We start from the raw sequence: 19,496 nt of genomic DNA, 5'->3' as shown, positions 1-19,496 counted from the left end.
AATTTCCTAATAAACAGATGGCAAATAAGTACATGAAAAGATGCTCCACATCCTTGGTCATTGGGGAAATGCATATTAAAACCACAGTGATATTAAAACCCGTGTATACCCAGTAAAAAGGCTAAAAGAAAAAGAAAAAAACACGTGAACAACTGAGAATACCAAGTACTGATGAGGATGTGGAACTCATACATCGCTGGTGGGAATGCAAAATAGCACAGCTACTTTGAAAAACAGTTTGGCAGTTTCTTATCAAGTTAAACATACACTTATCTTATGACCCAGCAATACCACTTGTAAGTATTTACCCAAGAGAAATGAAAATATATGTCTGTACAAAGTCCTCTATGCAAATATTTGTTGGCTTTATTCATAATAACCAAAAATTAGAAACAACTCGAATGTCATCAGCTGGTGAATGGATAGACAAACTGTGGTTTGTACAAACACCTACTCAGCTATTGCTGCTCTGTTCCCTCACAGGTTGGGACAAACATTCCTATGGCTACCATGGTGATGATGGACATTCCTTCTGCTCCTCGGGGACTGGCCAGCCCTATGGTCCCACATTCACCACAGGAGATGTAATTGGATGCTGCGTCAACCTCATCAATGGCACCTGCTTCTACACCAAGAATGGCCACAGCCTTGGTGGGTACAAAGGGACCTTGGAGGATCTACCCGATGGAGCCACATTGGTTGGTGAGAGGCTCAGGGGCAGGTCTTAAAGTCAAAGCAGTGTCACGGAGCCTCTGCTGAGCTCTGGGGAACTGCAGCCATTTCCAGGCTTTGGAGCTCCTCAAGGTGAATGGAGGGTAGCAGGGACATGCCCGTTGTTAATCCATCCATTCAGCGGCATTTATGAAGCCCAGAGTGAGGGCTGAGAGTGCAGCAGTTTCCTGGTTGTGATCCTGGCTCTTTTGGCAATTGGAGCAGGATTTGGCAGTGGATGAGAAGTTTGAGGGGCCCAAGTATGTAGTTGACAGTGGTGGTGGTTTGCATACCCATTACCTGGCCCAGACTTGGCTGGCCCTTCTGATGGTCAGGGTGCTGGTTGCTGTGGAGCAGCAGTGAGGGCTGTCCCAGTACAGGAGGGAAACAGACAGGCTGGAGTCAGAAGGCACCAGAGCTCCTCTGGTTTGTTTGTGGTTAACAAGCAGCACCCTGGCCAGAGTTACATTGAAAAGGGCCTCTTTGGTGACACCATGAAGGATGGACCCGGAGTAAAGACCAGGGGAAGAGGCAGGTGGCCTGAGGTAAGGTAGTGGTGATGGGTGCAGGAAGTGGGGAACAGGCCTGACAAAGGGCCAGGGTTGGGTCAACAGGGCTTAGTGACAGATGGGATGCACTTGCAAGAAGGAAAGGTGGGAATGTGGCTGCATTTGTGATGCTATTAACCAAGATAACCCGGAGGAGTAGCACTCAATGGAGGAGGATGGGGGCCTGTAGGATCCCTTGGAGGAACAATTCCATACACGTGTAGACATTTAGGATTAGTAGTGCACAGGGATACATTTTTTTTTTTTTTTTGAGACAGAGTCTCACTCTACTGCCCTGAGTAGAGTGCCGTGGCGTGAGCCTAGCTCACAGCAACCTCAAACTCCTGGGCTCAAGTGATCCTCCTGCCTCAGCCTCCCGAGTAGCTGGGTACCCGACTAATTTTTTCTATATATTTTTAGTTGTCCATCTAATTTCTTTCTATTTTTAGTAGAGACGGGGTCTCGCTCTTGTTCAGGCTGGTCTTGAACTCCTGAGCTCAAGCAATCCTCCCGCCTCAGCCTCCCAGAGTGCTAGGATTACAGGCGTGAGCCACTGCGCCCGGCCACAAGGATACATTTAAAAAAAAAAAAAAAAAGACATTTAAGATTAGAACTTAAGAGAGAGAGACTTTGGCTATTCTGATGCCTTGCTCTACTAGGTGCTGACTGGTATTTGGCCACCTTGTCCTCGAAGTGGTGCCTAATTGCTGGGCCTGCCTGCCTGGGTTTGCAGAGGTCTCTCTGCAGTCCTCCCAGAATGGTATAGTGAGGAGAGGACCGGCAGAACCCTGCCAGCCTGGCTGCCACAAGCCCTGCCAGGAAAGGGAGTTGGGCATTTCACTTGGAACCCAACTGCTAGGAGGCCCACTTTCCCTGGCTTAGGGGGACAGTAAAAAGTGGCCGCCAGTTCCCACATTCCCTCCATGGCTTCTCCAGGAGAGGATCCTAGCCAGAATCAGGGGACCTGAGTGGGAGCTGGGTTTGCTAGTGGCTAGGGCTGAGTGACCAGGAGCCAGCATTCCTCAACAGGGCAGTTGGGTACCCCAGAGCAGGCAGGAAAGCCTGGAGAGTTGGACAGCTAAGAATATAGCACAGACACTGCAGAGCTGACCCAGGTGCACATGGGAGAAACCCTCATCCGAAATCGATGGCCACCTGGCTGCAGCTGCCCGTGCCCAGATGGTGAGGAGCTAGCAGCTGGAGGGCGGGGCGGGGCCACAGTTTCAAGAAGGCTCTTGGCTCCCCATTCAGCTCTCTGACGATTTCCCGGCTCTGAGTTCTGCTGTCAGAGTCCCCGGGGCCACTGTTGTGGGCTCTCACCCTGTACCCAAGTCCCCTTTCACCTTTAGATACCTGCCCTCCTCACATCCCTCTAGCTTGTCCACATTTTGCTCAGCATGTCATCTGCTGTGGGACACAGGGTTTGGGGCATACTCTGCTGTCCTCCCTGCATCTGTACCTACCTCCTCTGGGCCATAAATGTGTACCAGGACCAGCAAAAGGCCATGAGCTCTTTGTCAGCGAAGTCCCCCAGGGAGTTCATGGCCACTCTAATGTCACCTCAAATCCCTAGGCTGTTTTTAAAACTCATGTCCCTAGTGGATGCTTTTTATAGACCCCATGTAAGACCTTATATCTTATAATTATTATTATTTTCTTTTTCTTTATTCCTTTTTCAGTTACTTGTGCCTGATATTTTTTTCTTGTAGAGGTAGAATCTCTCTATGTTGCTCTGGCTGGTCTTAAACTGCTGGCCTCAGGTGATCCTCCTGCCTTGGCCTCCGAAAGTGCTAGGATTACAGGCATGAGCCACCGTGCCCAGCCCACATCTTGTAATTAAACTTCATTTAGTTGTATATTGCCTATTTTTCCAGCCTGTCAAGATCTTTTGTGGTCTTGCTTATTCTATTTCAAATATTTGATACCCTTTTCAGTGTGGTATTAACCTAAAAATTTGTCAAACCTATTTGTGTGTGTTTTCATGAAGTTATTGATGAAAAATATTGAAAGAGGCCAGGCATGGTGGCTCATACCTGCAATCCTAGCACTTTGGGAGACTGAGACACGAGGATCGCTTGAGGCCAGGAGGTTGAGACCAGCCTGAGCAACACAGTGAGACCCTGTTTCTACAAAAAATAGAAAAATTAAGGCCAGGTACTATGGCTCACACCTGTAATCTTAGCATTCTAGGAGGCTGAGGAGGGAGGATCACTTGAGGTCAGGAGTTCAAGACCAGCCTGAGCAAGAGCGAGACCCCATCTCTACCAAACAATAGAAAAAATTAGGCGGGTGTGATGGCACGTGCCTGTAATCCCAGCTAATCGGGAGGCTGAGGCAGGAGGATCGATTGAGCCCAGGAGTTTGAGGTTGCAGTGAACTAAAATGACACCACTGCACTCTAGCTTGGGCTACAGAGCAAGACCCTGTCTCAAAGAAAAAATAGTGTATACACAGACACACACACACATACACATATATGTATGAAGAGGACAAGGCTAAGATTTGAGCCCTTCAGTGTACAGTTGAGCTTGTCAAGGAAGACACCAGCCATTTAAGAATCACTTAATTACGGTATCTTGAAACTCATGTTTTTCCATCTTGTCTACCAGGATATTATTGAGACCTTACTGAAAAATGTATATGGCCTGTCCCTTGCATTTTCTAGATTATGAAGTTTAATTTGGAAAGGCAATGAAATTGGAGTGACAAACTGGTGAATCTTCTAATGTCCCTGTTAATTTTTCACAAGCCATCTTATCAATAATGTGTTTCAGAATCTAATCCTCCCCCCTTTTAGAGCAGCAGAATGACCTCTCCTGCTCTGGCTCCCTGTTCCTTCCTCTGTCATAGCACTTGCCCTGTGTGCCATTGGTCATTTGTGCAATTTTTAATCGCATGCCATCTCTTGCTGGAGTCAGAAGCCCTGTGAGGGCCAGGCTCGCAGATGTTTCCCTAGTCCCATAACAGGGCCTGGCTCCTGGGGGCCTCAGCAGAAACTCGGTGGAAGGATGAAGGAATGAGTGAGCAGAGACACGGCTGCCGTCTCATCCACAAGCAGGCCATGTCATCACACAGCTCTGTGCTCTCTCACAAGGTCTCTACGTTCTCAGCCTCAGTGACTCCTGACCTATGTGTGTTTGGTCCAGGGCACTTCTTATCACAGTTGGGCTGTCCTGTTTGCATCCTGGATCTTTGCCTGGACCTTTCCCCTGCGAGGCAACTCAGATCTTGCCGTCACGATGGCCTTGCAAAGGCTGACAGAGACCCGCAGGGCCAGGGAAGCAGTGTTACCCTAGTCCAGTGCGCTAGGGGGTGGAGTAGCCTCTTTCCTCATTCTCCTGGATGCCCTTCAAGGCCTCATCTTTCCTGGGCGCCACTGTAAGGCAGAGCTGGCCAAGCTTGGGTAGCTCATCCCCTGCCCAGAAGTGTGGCAGTTGCCTCATCCTGCAGCACAACTGCAGCCAATTTGTACCTAGACCTCACAGTTTATGAGGCAGCTTTCACAGAATGTCTCATTTTCTCCTTTCTTCCTTGAGGTCGATTAGGGATTAGTATTACCTCTTCTTTTCAAATGGGCTTAGAGAGGTTGGGTAACTTGCCAAAGGTCACGCTGCAGGTCACTGATGGAGCCCGGACTCCCTCTTCTTCTAGGGTTCTGCGGGCCTCCTCCATGAGCCTGGGAGTAGGCAGCATCCTGGCCACACTGAGACCCATGAGGGCACCTCCCAGAAATACCCAGAGGGTGGACATTGGGGTCTCCTCTTGGGTGCAGAGAGGCTTCCAGATTCATTCCTGCCAACTTGTCAGTCATGCTAACTCTGCATGTGGGGCTCAGAAGTGGCCTCAAGCAGGCAGACCATGTGGTTTATGAGCTTCTCTCAATGAGGAACAAAATAGCACAGCAAAGAATGCAAACCATCTCTCTGCACCTTGGTTTTTCATGTGTAAACTATTGTCAGAGATACTATACATCTTCCAAGGTTGTTCTGAGGATTAAATGATTCCTTTGAAGACACTCAGTCCAGTGCTAAGCACGGAGGAAGCACATGGTACACTCTGGCTGATGCAATTCTGGCCCAAGTTTACTGGAAGACCCACCGTCAGACCCTCACCTATTCTATCTTGCTGGGTTTCGATTTCTTTTCTTGGTGGGGGTTGGAGGAGCAGCCTGGGGATCTCTAAGGTGTCAGCAGTTTGGAAGCCTCTGAGGTCAAATGCTTTGGAGCTTCTAAAAGATATAAGACTTTATCTAAAAGTGAGAAGGCTATGAGTCCTTGGGAGAGCCTCCATTGGCTCTTTCTTTCTTTCTCAGTCTGCAGAACATGGGTGCTCTGAGCATGGGGCGGGGGGCCGGCAGGTATTCCAAGGCCCCTCTCCTGCTCAGGCTTGCAGGAGTCCTACTGCCCTCCACCATCACTTCTAATTCAGGGCTGAGGTCCCTGGAAATAGCCACTTCTGTTGGCAGGAGGCTTTGGAGGGTACGCAGGCATTGTTACCCTGGGCTGTGCCAACTTGGAACCTCTGAGGACTCTGAACGCATATGGTCTGGAGATGGGCAGTTGCCACCCTCCCTTCCTCCACTTCTCTGTCAGCTTAGAGATGATATTGGTGCATCAGACTAGGAATGAAGCTAGCCCCACCACCTCTGCTAGCTTTATGACTCTTGGCAAATCGTTTGACCTCTGGGCTTACTCTCCTCATTTGTAAAATGGGATAATAAAGCCGGCTTCCCAGAGTTGGTGTGAGGATCGGATGAGGTGATGGAGGAGAAGGATCTGGCACACACGATAGGTTTCCATAATCGGGCCTGAAGGGCCTCAGGGGGTAGATCATGTGGATTTAGTCCTTCCTATCAGGCTTTTCTTGAGAGAGTGGAAGAGCTATGGACATACCTGAGCATCTGACTTCACTTCTGGCCAGGCCACCTAGCAAAGAGAAGGCCAGGGTCTAAAACTATGGGGCCATGGCACTGTCTCCACCATGGGCCCACAAAGGCGGAGGGGACCACGGGGCCGGCCCAGTCTAATGGCCTGATGACTGTTCCTTTCCCCCAACAGGTACAGCCTTCACAGACCTCCCGGTAAGTACTACCACTGGTTCCTCCCCGTCCTGGGCTGTTGGGGGCTGAGAGGGACGGGGGCATGGTGGTACCTGCAAGTGCAGGGTGTGGAGTCTGGCCCTTTCCCCAACCAGGGATGTGTGCCGTGCTGTCAGCTTGAAGGTCCCAGTAGGCGGTACCTGCTGGCCTTCCTCTCTCTCCAGCAGCAAGGCCTGGTCTTCCCACAGAACTCTTAGCAGGTGACAGTAATTTGTGACATTTCCAAAGGCAGCTGTGGGGCTGGTAGTAGGGTAGGGGAATAAGGGTAGCTCCATGGCTCAGCTGGTCTGAGCCAGCTCTGTGTGGCTTACAGCCAGGACTGGGGGAGTGCAGAGTGCAGGGAATTATTCTTGAACTGTTAGGGGATCCAGTCCCTGTACGTGCCCTTCAGAGGTCCTTGAGGAATGCCAGTGTTCCAGGGGACCTAGTCTACTACCATTTAGGGCACCCTGAGCGAGAGAGGTGAGCTTTGCCGAGATTTTCTCATCTTAGAAAAGGATGAGGTTTCCTGTTTGTTTAGTTCAGGGCTCAGCCCCACCTCTAGCTGTTCCCAACCTCCTATACCCCAGTCCTTCTTTGTTATGAGTCATCACATGGCTCATCAAGGCTGCGAGCCTGCCTGGCTGCCCTGTGTGCCCTGGCTGGGTTCTGGAAGGAAGAAAGGTTTGCTGACTCTGGTGGCTGCTTTGGGATCCTGGGCACCCCGTGATGCCCCAGGAAATGCCCTTGTGATCTGAGGGAGGCTGAGGCAGGAGGACTGCTTGAGGCCAGGAGTTCGAGGTCAACCTGGGCAATATAGCAAGACCCTGTCTCTTAAAAAATGAAAAAAAATGAGCCGGGCATGGTGGTGTGCCCGGAGGCTGAGGCAGGAGAATCATTTGAGCCCAGGAGTTCGAGGCTACATACAGTAAGCTATGATTGTGCCACTGCACGCTAGCCTGGGTGACAGAAAAGGACTACATCTCTTAAAAAAAAAAAAAAAGGAAGTGTGAGGAATGGCAGTGTGGGCTGTGGTGGTCAGGCCAGCTTGCTGAAGGAGGTGGGCTTTGCCTGTGGCGTGGAGGATGGGAGGGAAACGAAGGAAGCGAGAGGTCTTGTGGGTGCGGAGCTCGTGGTGGCCTGAACCCAGTGTGCAGGAAAGGCACATGATTCTCAGGAATGACACGTGGCCTGACGATGGGAGGTGAAGAGTGGGCTGGGGGGTCCCTGGGAGGACAATCAGAGTGACAGTGGGAGGAGGCTGTGGGGCTCCGGGCAGTAGCAGTGGGGAGCCACAGGATGCACTGAGTGAGGGAGTGACCTGGCAAAAGCTGGCCCTGGCAGGGGAGGGATGGAAAGCAGTGAGGAGCCCTGCACCTCGCTGGCCAGAAGACCCTTCCTCTCAGTGAGCCCCCGGCAGGAAGGGCAACAGCCTCTCCTTATCCTTTGTCAGCACGGGGGATCCAAATCACTCCTCCCTTTTGCCAGGCTCTCCTCCTCCCCTCCTTTCCTGGCTCACCTGGCCCCTACCTGCCCCCTCATATACCTCTTTTTTACGGCAAAGGGATCCTTGGCCCTGGATCTTTCCAGAGGAGCCGTTATCCACCATTGCAGAAGACCGTGGGCACATCTGCCGGGTCATGGAGCCCAGCCTGCCTCTGTGTGCCCTGGCTGAGTTCCAGAGGGGGATCTTGGGCCGTGGGCACAAGTGGCCTCTGATGCAGGGCAGGAGGCTCTCCATATTGAGCCTTACTTGCCTTTCTTTTGCTTTCTCCACTCTAGCTTTGGGGCATAATGTCCCAGGTAGGGACGTAGGCAGAATGGGGGCTTCGCCCCACCTCCTCTAGCCTTGCCGCATCTCCCGCGGCCCTAGCACGGACTGGCAGGAGCCACTGAGGTAAGATGAGGCCCTGCTGCCCCGCTGCCCTCAGGGCCTGACTGACACTTTGTTCTCCTCAGGCCAACCTCTACCCCACCGTAGGCCTGCAGACACCCGGGGAGATCGTGGACGCCAACTTCGGGCAACAGCCCTTCCTGTTTGACATTGAGGACTACATGCGGGAGTGGCGTGCCAAGGTCCAGGGCACTGTCCACTGCTTCCCCATCAGTGCCCGGCTTGGCGAGTGGCAGGCGGTGCTGCAGAAGTGAGTGCCTGGTTCCTGCCCTTACCTACCCCCAACACCATCCCAGGGGCATCACTCTCCTGTAGGCCCCTGTAGTGCTACAAGCTGCTCCTGTGGACTCCAGAGTGCAGCAGCCCTCTGGGAAACACTCCCAGGGTGACTTAGCCCGTTGCTCTTCTCTTCCCTCTCATCGGAGGGACAGCTCCCTTGCTCCAGAGCCGCTCTTGATTACACCTTTGCCCCTCCACCAGATTGGAAGGCTCCTGTGTGTGAGATCACCAGCCGGGCTGTACTCCTTCCCCAGGGCACTTTGCAGAGGATGCACTGGGACGCCCTGTGATCTCTTCCTCTGGGGACTTTTTCCCCCACCATAGGGAGCATCCATCATGCTGCAACTCTGGCCTGAAGCCACCTCACAGGGCTCAGCATCCAGCTAAGTCCCATTCATCTATGGCAGTGGTGGCAGGAAGAGAGAGTTTTTCTCTGGGACCAGCCTAGCTAGCTCCTTGGCTGATTAATTCCCAGCAGACTGTCCTGGAAGCCAGTGTTGCTGAGACTACCAAGGGAGGCCAGGTTTAGGTCTCCCTTCCACTTGCCAGCTGCAGGCCTGAGTGAGGCAGTGACCAGTAGCCACTCTGCTAGGAGGTGGGTGTTAGCTTGGCTCCCAAGGGTGGGCAGATGGGTACAGGGGAAGGGCTGGACTTTTGCTAGCCCTGGCCATTGCCCTGCAAAGGTACCAGGGTGCCAGGGTCCTTGGGTGGGGTTGGGGTGCACACTGGGTTCTCTGTGCAGCCTTCCTTTCCTGAGAGATTGATCTTGAGGCAGGCCATAAGGGTGCGCTGAGGTAGGGGCTAGGTAGCTAGACCCTCCCCAGGAAAAACAGCATTGCTACCTCTTGTTCCCAGCCCCCAGAGCAGATAAGAAGTCTTTCCTTGGAGGGCCAGGAAAGTGCCACTCCCTGCAGCAGGCTTGCTGGGACGGGCAAGGGGAGCTGCCCAGACTGCATGGGGGAGGAATGATACTCTCAGCTGTCAGGGCCTAGGCCCAGCACACATTTGTTTACATGTGTGTATCCATGTGCTTGTATGTATTCATATGTAGCATTTGCCAAGACCTGCATATAATTTGTGTTGTGTGGTTTTACATGACTTCATTTTATGAATATTGATAATGACTATGTTATCTCAGAGACAAATTACCCACAAGCCCCTTGGCTGGCTTCTCCTAGTGGGAAGTCAAATTATTTTCTCTCTTTTTTCATGCGGGTAACCATTTTGCACATAAAGAATTTTTCATATTTAAGATTGCTTTCTTGGTCTCCTTTTAAGAAGTGGAATTATTGAGTCAAAGGGACTGTACATTTTAGTGGCATCTGATGTTCATATGGCTCACCTAAACCATGTCTTTTGAAAAAGTTTAGCCCTTGTATTTATAATAATAATATAGTTGTGATAATTATTTAGAATATAATATTTTATAATACCTAACTTTATAATAAGAAGTTGTATTTATTGACTTCTTATTTCCTGCCAGGCACTTTATGTGTATTGTCCCATTTATCCCTGAAAGCATGAGGGACACACACCCAAACTTCTATGCCTTCTACACAATAGCCCTTCGGATATTTGTGTTTGGCAGTTACAGTAATGACGTCAGACACATGCACACATGGAGGTATTCACTCCTGTACACATCAGACGCAAGGGCTCTTCCTTCTGCTCTATATATGTACACACATGTGCCACTGCTCAGCCAGAAGCAGATAGGGTTAAACGGCCGCTGGGTGTCGGGCTTCTCCAGACCATTAACCAAAGACTGTGTCCTGTTGGCCCTGCTGGTGCCTGTCCCTGCCTGGCAAAATCAGCCTGATCTCTTGGCTTCTTGGGCCCCTGACTTGTGGCAACTTTGGGTCGTGGTTTATCTCCCTGTCACTCTCTAGAGCCAGCACTGCTGAGGACAGGTTCACCTGGGGAGCTGGAATGATTCTGCCAGGTGCATGGGGCAGCCTGCAGCGAAGCTCCTGTGTCTGAGGAACGTGTGCATGTTGCATGCATTCTCTCTGTCTGGGCAGCTGCCAGACCGCTTGGCTGGGAGCCCTCATTGACGCCATCAGCCATCTCTGGGCTTGCTGCAGCTCACAAGGAGGCAGCCATGTTTGCAAGGAGATGGTGTGTGCTTGTGTGTGTACTTTTGTTATCATAGTCGCTTGCTTGTGAGCAGCGTGTCCCAGAGAAACTGTAGTCACTCTGCCAAGCTGTGGGCACAGACATGATTATCAGCCCCAGCTCCAGCCTGACTGTGTGAGCACGGTGAGGGGAAAGAAGTTTTCATTTTGTTTCAGCCCTTTTATTCTTACTCTGTGGAGGTTGCACCTCCAAGATGTGTTTAGGGGAGACCTCGTGGGGAGGTAGTCTGTCCCAGCAGGTGGTCAGTGAGAAATGCAGTTCTTGAGTGTCACCTTGAGCTCTTCCTTTCTTCTAGCATGGTCTCATCTTACCTGGTGCATCATGGGTATTGTGCCACAGCCACGGCTTTTGCCCGAATGACTGAAACCCCAATTCAGGAAGAACAGGCGTCCATAAAGAACAGACAAAGTAAGGTTAATTCTCCTTACCCCTTTCCCTCCCTCACCTGTCCCTAACTCTGCTCTCTGGCTCATGCCAGGCCTGGTTACCCTGTCAGGAGTCCATTCAGCTCTGGTCCTCACCACCCTGGAGACCAGCCTGCAGCCCCCAAGCCAGCCCCAGGCCCTGCTCCTGTCCCACTTTCAAGACAGCACTGCCCAGATGGACAGTCAGCAACATGGAGACATCTCAGAGCAGCCTCCCCAGGGCACATTCTGAAGGCTGGGCACAGGCTAGGCCCTGGCACAGCTGGACCCCCCTCCTCCGTGCTTGTTTCCTTCCCCCTGAATGCTGGATTCCACTCAGCCTCCTGTTCATGATCTTCTGGAAGGAGCATGTTTGCATCATGTCAGACCAGTGCCCTGCCTTTCCTGCCAGTGACTCAAGCCTTAGTAGTTCTGCTTGTTCCTAGCCTGAGAGAGGATCGAAGTGGTCAGACAGGGCAAAGCTGACACTCAGTGGTGGCTGTGCTGGCTCCTCTCTGCTCCCCACCTCTAGTCCTACCTTTGCAGACAGCATAGAGTCTTTCCTTGGCCAAAGGGAGCTCTACCGGTGTTGATACTAGCCTGTGTACTGTGTGTTTGGGGGCTCTTTCATGGAAGGTGGGGTGTTAAGAAAGAAGAAAGAGCCCAGCAAGGAGGAGGAGAGGAGAGCGAGGGCGAGCGGGTGTGTGTGGGCGTGCGTGTCTGAGTGGCTGCGTCTCTCTGAGCCTGTCGTCTCTGTGTATGTGCATGTGTCTGTGTCTCCCAGAGAAGCTGCGCTCAGCCAGACAGACGGAAAGGGATCCCAGACTTGGGATCTACGAATGAGAGAGCCTCAGACCCTGAAGTCACTACCAGAAGAAGCACCAGGCCCCAGGGAAAGAGCGAGAAGGCAACAGCAAGATGCTGATGGCCTGAGAGGTGTCGACGTCAGAGGTGCCAGCGTGAGGAGGATGGCCTCCTTTCCCAGAAGGGAGCGTGCTGTAGCCCCTGAAGACTGCCACAACTTGGGCCCTGGCCCAGAAACCTGTGTGCTCCCATTGCCACTCCTCTGTGAGACCTGAAAAGAGAGAAATCTGTCTGAAGAGGAGACCCTCAGGCTACCAAGCTGCCTGGGTGCCCATCCCCAGATTCATGTTCCTGCAGCCAGGGCCCTCCCTGCCCCCAGGTCCCTGGCGACCTGTACCCCACAGCAGCAGGCCTCCAAACTCACCCTCCTGCCTCTGGGCTGAGAGTCCTCCCTCTGTTTTCCCTTCTTATTCTTGAGGACTCTTGGCTGACACTCGGCAGAAACCAGAGTCTGTTGTGGGGCTGGGCGACCAGGTTCTTTTTTCATCCTCTTCTGTGAGCACCTCAAGCTGGCAGGGCACTCTGAGCCAGCCCATCTGACTCTTGGCTGGTCCCCGCTCCAAGACTGGCACGTCCCAACTGTGTGGCTATGAGGGAGGTCTGCAGTCCTCTCTCACTGCCATGTTCTTGCTCCCCACAGAGATCCAGAAGCTGGTGCTAGAGGGCCGCGTGGGCGAGGCCATCGAGACCACCCAGCGCTTCTACCCAGGGCTGCTGGAGCACAACCCTAACCTGCTCTTCATGCTCAAGTGAGTCTTGGGCACCCCAGGTCCTCCAGAGCCCAGCCCGTCTCGGCGTGTGATGGGAACGTCACCCCGGGCCACGCCCAGAGCATTGCCGCTCTGCTCCCTCCGCAGGTGCCGACAGTTTGTGGAGATGGTGAATGGGACTGACAGTGAGGTCCGCAGCTTGAGCTCCCGAAGCCCCAAGTCCCAGGACAGCTACCCTGGCTCCCCCAGCCTCAGCCCCCGCCACGGCCCCAGTAGTTCCCACATGCACAGCACAGGTCAGCCGCTCTCCAGAGGGCTCGGGAAGAACTGGTGTGGAGAGGAGAAGCCACCCCCTGTGCCCACCCCTGAGCTGGGCTCAGGGCTCACTGCTGGATTTGGGGGAAGGGAAATGGCATCACTGTGGTTAATCCTGGGGCCCTGCTTGATGGCAAGCTGCCCCTCCTCTTCTGACTGTCCCCTGGCTTCTAGGAGCAGACAGTCCCAGCTGTAGCAATGGCATCACATCCACCAAGAGTAAACAGAACCACAGTAAATACCCCGCACCCAGCTCCTCATCCTCGTCCTCATCCTCCTCGTCTTCCTCCTCCCCGTCCTCCGTCAATTACTCCGAATCCAACTCAACAGACTCTACCAAGTCCCAGCCCCACAGCAGTACCAGTAACCAGGAGACCAGGTGCCTGTCCTGCTCTACTTCCCCCTCTCTGCTTTCTGCCCTCGCCAGCTGCCCTTTGAGTGCCCTGCCCTTCACCCCCACTTCCACCTCAGGTCTGTGCCCAGGGTACTAGCTCTTGGCCCACCAGGCCAGGCATTAGTTCTGGCTTCTGGCCCTTCCCGTGATATAGCTGCCACTTTCCTTGGCCATGGCTCTCTCCAGAGGTGCTGATACTGCTAGGCTGAGAATGTGGTCTCCTCCAAGGAGTCCTCTTACTCCAAGGAGGCTGGGCCTGTCAGAACCCCCGGAGTCTATACTGAAGGAGCCTTTACTGGGTCTGGCTTGTGGATAGCCAGGTTAGGCAGGCAGGGCACCTAGGCTGCAGGCTGCAGCTCCAGGTGGCTTTCAGCAGTCCCCAGGCATGCTTCCAGCCAAGGCCACATGGGGCCCAGTCATTAGGGATTGGGGGAACATGTGAAAAGGTGTGTCGACTCAGGGGAGGGGCAGGGAAGGGAGAGTCACAGAGGCAGCATTTGGATAAGGGTGGGGATTAGGTGGCAGGCTCCTAGGGATACTTGGTGTCACAGTAGGAGCCAGGTGTTAGAACCTGGGAAGCTTGGGCTGTCCTTTCATGCTCCTGGGGGCCCTTGGTTTACCCACAGCAGCCTGGGGCTAAACCTGAATGGAGGCCCAAACCAGGCTGCTCCAGCCACATCCCCTTGGCCAATTCCCACTTCAACCTTTCTCCGCAGCGACAGTGAGATGGAGATGGAGGCAGAGCATTACCCCAATGGTGTGCTGGAAAGCATGTCCACACGCATCGTCAATGGTGCCTACAAGCATGAGGACCTGCAGACGGATGAGTCCAGCATGGGTAAGGGCCATGCCCTAGCCTGACCCAGCATATTCCCTGAGAAGGCGATGTGCAGTCCAGGCACCCTCTTCCCCTGGGAGGAGGCTGGATAAGCAGGCTTTGGCAGCTTGAGAAGCTCTAGCCAGACCTGGTCCACCGCCTCCTTAGCCAATTGTGGATGGATCCTTGAGGTGGCTCCAAATGTGTAAGAAGGCCCAGGCCTGCTGCCAAGACCAGGGCCCCTGCATTTGAGGCTGGAGGAAGTTCGAGAGTGTGAGTGCTCTAATGAGCACTGTGCATCTGTGCAGGGTGAGAAGAGGGAAAGCGTCCACATCCTGTCTGACTCTGAGACTGTGCTGGGTGGACTAAGAGCTCCTCCGCTCTGGCTGCCCCATCTGCCCTCGGCAGAAGCTGCAGCCCACCCGAGGTCCTTCCTCCCACTCCAATCCTGCCCCTCTCTCCCCACCCTTCCTAACATGTTCTCCGCGGGGCCCTGGGTGCAGATGACGGGCATGCTCGGCGGCAGCTCTGCGGGGGAAACCAGGCTGCCACAGAAAGGATTATCCTGTTTGGCCGTGAGTTGCAGGCACTGAGTGAGCAGTTGGGCCAGGAGTATGGCAAGAATTCAGCCCACACGGAGATGCTGCAGGTACAGGACAAGCCAGGCCCTCATGCAGAGCAGGCCCCCCATTTGGGTCTAGGGGCAGGGTGGCTCTGGGAGGGTCCAGGAGGCAGCAGCAACAGGACAGAGTGGGCTTCAGTTAAGTCTATGATGGGAAGTGGGGCATCTGGGTGTACCCCACCCTCTCCAGGTTTAGGGGAGGGCACAACCCCACCCGACCATACATTCCAGGTGTGTTGAGCTCTCACTGGGCACCATGCAGGGCCCTGTCCCCTTCTGGAGCCACAGGGGGTGTGTGGTGTGTGCCACGATCTCTCAAAAGCACCCTGTCCTTTAGGATGCCTTCAGCCTCCTGGCGTACTCAGACCCCTGGAGCTGCCCAGTTGGCCAGCAGCTCGACCCCATCCAGAGGGAACCTGTGTGCGCTGCCCTCAACAGCGCCATTTTAGGTGAGTAGATCTAACAAAAGCAGAAGCTAGCCCATGAGTACCTGGGGTGGTTCGACTCCCCTTTCTCCCTGGAAAGAACTGATGTTTGTCCAAATTGGGGCAGTGAGTTCTGCACAGGCCCTCTCTGGTGGCTCAGGACTCTTGGACTCCCGTAGCTGAACCTAAACCCTGACCTTCCTCTGCCCAACTGAGTTGGCTGGCTAGATCATAGTGGGTCCTAGGCCATGACTCTGGGCCCAGGCCAGTCCATAGCTCTAAAGAAGGCTAGGATCCTCAGGTTCCTGGCATGACTGCAGGGCCATGGCCTGATGGCTGGGACATACTCACACAGAGATATTGAACACTGTTTCAAGAGATTCTGTCACTCCCCTTACCTTCCACCCCCAAGGGAACTTTGGTCTGGGCCCATTCTCTGGGCAGGGCAGTGACCAGGCCTATCTCTCCTCCACAGAGTCTCAGAACCTGCCAAAGCAGCCACCTCTAATGCTCGCCCTGGGCCAGGCGTCTGAATGTCTACGGCTCATGGCCCGAGCAGGCCTGGGATCTTGCTCCTTTGCCAGAGTTGACGACTACTTGCACTAGCTGACCATGCTGGCTGGCCCCGCCTGGCCATCCACTGGCCCCAGGACTGGAGCAGCCCTGTCCTCCATAGGCACCTGGCACAGGGACCTGGAAGCCATGGGCAGAGTCCACTCTTGCCTGGCCTTTTCCCCCTCTCCCTTTCCTTCCTCCCTCCCTTCCTCTCTTCCTCCCTTCCTTTCCCCCCCTTACCCTCAGTCTCTCTCTCCCCTTCACGTGCAGCGGCCTATGACACAGTATTGGCTGGTTACTCTCATGTAGCGCCTTCTACTTTGAAAGGGGAGTTTTGTTTGAGGAGGGGTTGAGGTTTTTTAATCTTTTCTTTCTCCTGACTGAGCCACCAGTATTTATCTCTGGAGAGTTTGTGCTGAGCTGGTTTCTGCTAATTTAGTGATGAAGCCTATCCAAGTTGGTAATAGCTTATTATTTTCATAAGTAAAAAACAAATGAGATTATATATATAAATATATATATATTAAAAAAAAAGAAGACACAGTATTTATCGTAGTGTTAGTGGTCCAGCACCTCTTGGGTGAGGCTGTCCAGACACCATGTTTTTATTTGAGTCCAACTCATTAAAAAAGAATCATCTCTGTCACCTCAGCCAAGTGATTTGTTTATTTTAGGCTCCCCCTTTGTTGAGCCACAGGCCCAGCTGCAGCCAAGGGAAGCCGAATAGGCTTTGCAGGGACAATTAGTGGGCAGGATCAGGCTAAGCTGATTTTGCAGCAACAGAAGAGGTGTGGGTCCCTAGGCTCCTGGGAGCTGTTCTGAGCAGAGAACTGCAGGGCCGAGGGTCTAGAGAAGTGACAAGTTGGCCCAGGGCTACACAACAGAGCAAGGGAGTAGAGGGTTCTTGGCCAGCACGCTGTCTGCCACTCTACCCCACCTCTCACTGCCTGTCTTGCTCCCCTCTCTTCCCTTTTCGATACCCTGCCTTCCCTTGTTAAGATGGCCAAATAATTCATTTACTCTAAATTGATTGCCTGGAAACTACCTGCCTTCAACCCGAGAGCCGCCGTGTGTCCGGCTGCCGGGAAGAAGACTCCATTCCCAGGACAGAGGCCCTTGAGTACAGGGGCTACTTTCTTCCTGCTTGGATCTTCACCATCTCCGCACAGCTCTGAGCGAATCGATGCTTTCTGTTGAGAAGCTGGTACCTTGTGGAGGCAGTTTCTTGGGCTGCTGGTCCATGGAGTGGATGGAACCCTTGGCCCCCTAGGCCAGGTTTTGCTGCCACTGTGCCAGGCAGCTCCCTGCAGCTGGGCCCCAGCCACTGCTAGAAAAGACTGTCAGGAGTATTTGCTGGCCAGAGGATGGGACCCCATGAGCTTTACAGATGTCCTACCGGCTGTTTCAGATGGATCCTCACAGCTGATAGAACAAAAATGGTCCTGCCACCACTGGGGAATCAGGAGAGGAAGGGCTGAGATGGCTGCCAGGACTTGGGTGGGCCATCTGTGGAGAGGACTGGCTGCCCTGGAGGAGGAAAGGGAGGAAGCCTATGCAGAGGAGCACCAGGAGGGGCTGCAGTTTCCATGGCTGCCTCACAGCATGAGGGGGAGCACAGGCAGCCCCTGCAAAGTGTGGGGTGAGCGATGGCAAGGCCAGAAGTAGAACTTCCAGTCCCGGCCTGAGTCTGGGCTGAGCAAGTTCTGTGTGAGCAGACACGGGAATGGATGGTGTGGCCTCAGATATTCAGTGCCCATCAGGCCTCACCAGGGCCACAGCTGGACAACAAGAAAAATGATTGAGTTGGACCAGCTGCTGATGATGGCCCTGTGCTTTCCAAGAGTTCTTCATTGGGAGATGATCCTATAGCTGCTGCTTTTTCTTGGTCCCTGCCAGGGCCCCAGCTGGCAGCCCATAAACTATGGCCCGTTGGGAGGTGTTGTCCTGTCTGTAAAGAAAATTCATCCTGTGCAAGGCTGGGAATACCTAGCTCCCAAACCCAGAGTTTGGAAACATCAGGCTGTTAAAAATGGTCAGAGCCTAGCAGGATTAGGAACTAAAACCAGAGGCTTTTACAGCTGGAATGGGGTTCAGAGAACCTCTCCCCAATCAATCCTCTCCTTTTACAGATAAGGAAACAGGCCCAGGAGATTAAGTGACTTGGCCAAAGTCACATAGCAAATTGGTGGCAGAGCTGGAACTAACCTTATCCCTGTGGGTTGGGCCACAGTGTTTAGTCCTGAAGCTGAACGGCAGATGAGCCCCATGAGGGCTTGGGCTGGTGTGACCTCTGGCAGTGTCGTGAGTAGCCGGTACCTTCAGGGGTGTGTCAGGGATGAGGATGGGTGCCTGGGCTTGAGTTGTGGAGTGGCTGAGAGAGGGCCCAAGAGGGCTCGGGACAGCTGTGTGCTGCGTGGGGTTGGGTGTGTGCCTGGCTCGCACTCGGTACCCATGGCCACCTCCCCATTTTCTGTGCCTTATCTCACTGTTTCAGCTGAGTCCAAGTTGTTTACTCTGTTCCTCTCCAGAGGGGCTCTCTGTCCCAGTTGGACAGCTCACCTTTGGGACATAAGCCTTTGCCCCACAAGCCGTGGAGAGGGCCAAAACCAGGCTGCTGAGCCCACTCTCTTGCTCATAGTCCAGGCTTGCCTGCCATCCGGAGGAGCCCTTTATGTACATCGAGTCCTACCAGCCTGCTTCCAGGAGCCTGGAGCAGGAAAGGCACCAGGGATGAGCCCTGGTGAAGGGCTGGACCTGACCCATGAGGGCAGGAGGAAGACCTGGCTCTGTTGGGTTGTCCAGCCCTGGGGAGCAGCCTTCCCTACTCACCTTCCCCTTGCAGTACCAAATGGTTGCTCCTTCCAGAGTGAAAACTGGCAGACCACTCAAAGCCAGAACCCCTATCCCCACCCACATGGGTCTGTGGCTGGGTACAGGCCGTCAAAACAGGGACACCACGAGACAGAGAAGTGGGGACCGCCTAGCCACCCTTCTTACCCCGTAAGCAAGCACAAAGAAGATGCGGCAGAGAACTGTCAGAGCTGAAAGTTCCTTTGGTTGCTCACAACTCAGGTATGCGCGCTGTGTGGCAGCTGGGCAGCAGAGCCCTACCTGACCGCCAGTCCCATGCACCCGGACCTGCGGCCAGATCATGGCCTCTGGCTGCTTCAGACACTTGCCTCTTTGCATCGGGTTTTCCTCCATTAGTAACTACAGCTGAAACAGACATCCTCCACATTGTGCACACTGGTTCTGCCTTTGTCCTCGAGAGTTGATACTTGGCATTAGCATGAAACTTGTGGGTGTGGGAGGGTTGAGAGAGAATTCTAACACAAAACATCCTATTAAAATTGTACTTGAGAGATGAAAAAAACTCCTGTTGTATTTTGACAGAATTATTTTTATTAAAATACACATCCATGAGCAGTCATGAGTGTCTGGTCTCTGTTTTAAGTCTTGCTGGGGTTAGCACCCCTTGTGTGATACATCCTATCCTGGAGGATTTAGGCCCTCCTCAGTCCACTTCTCAAATGCCCAGGCCCCTGGTGCCTCCGCTCAAGGACCCTTGAAACTTTGGGTGTTTGTAAGACCCCAAAGAGGATAGATACTTAAACCTCAATTCTCTCCTTTGAAACTGCTTTCGTCTTAGACAAGGAATAAGTAGCAAATTCAACTTCATAAAGATGGGCCACAAGACCGCCACCCCCAAAAAATAAGATTTTAAGAACACATTCTAGCCAGGTCA

General features: G+C 53.3%; 1 protein-coding gene across 1 annotated transcript in view; it reads left to right on the top strand.

The window, feature by feature from the left end:
- RANBP10 (RAN binding protein 10) overlaps positions 1-19,177 on the top strand; it is a 62,185-nt gene extending 43,008 nt beyond the window's left edge. The window contains exons 4-14 of the mRNA XM_012660566.1: positions 484-651; positions 6,317-6,339; positions 8,296-8,480; positions 10,941-11,053; positions 12,554-12,662; positions 12,771-12,919; positions 13,113-13,317; positions 14,049-14,170; positions 14,653-14,798; positions 15,109-15,220; positions 15,672-19,177. Of these exons, the coding sequence (XP_012516020.1) occupies positions 484-651; positions 6,317-6,339; positions 8,296-8,480; positions 10,941-11,053; positions 12,554-12,662; positions 12,771-12,919; positions 13,113-13,317; positions 14,049-14,170; positions 14,653-14,798; positions 15,109-15,220; positions 15,672-15,802 (1,463 nt within the window). The 3' untranslated portion in view covers positions 15,803-19,177. The remainder of the gene's footprint in view (positions 1-483; positions 652-6,316; positions 6,340-8,295; positions 8,481-10,940; positions 11,054-12,553; positions 12,663-12,770; positions 12,920-13,112; positions 13,318-14,048; positions 14,171-14,652; positions 14,799-15,108; positions 15,221-15,671) is intronic.
- The last annotated feature ends 319 nt before the right edge of the window (positions 19,178-19,496 follow it).

The sequence above is a fragment of the Propithecus coquereli genome, unplaced genomic scaffold (assembly GCF_000956105.1).
Source record: "Propithecus coquereli isolate 6110/MARCELLA unplaced genomic scaffold, Pcoq_1.0 Scaffold67, whole genome shotgun sequence".
Taxonomy (NCBI): Eukaryota; Metazoa; Chordata; class Mammalia; order Primates; family Indriidae; genus Propithecus; species Propithecus coquereli.
The sequence above is the reverse complement of the archived record's forward strand: the minus strand, read 5'-3'. Positions and strand labels throughout refer to the sequence as shown.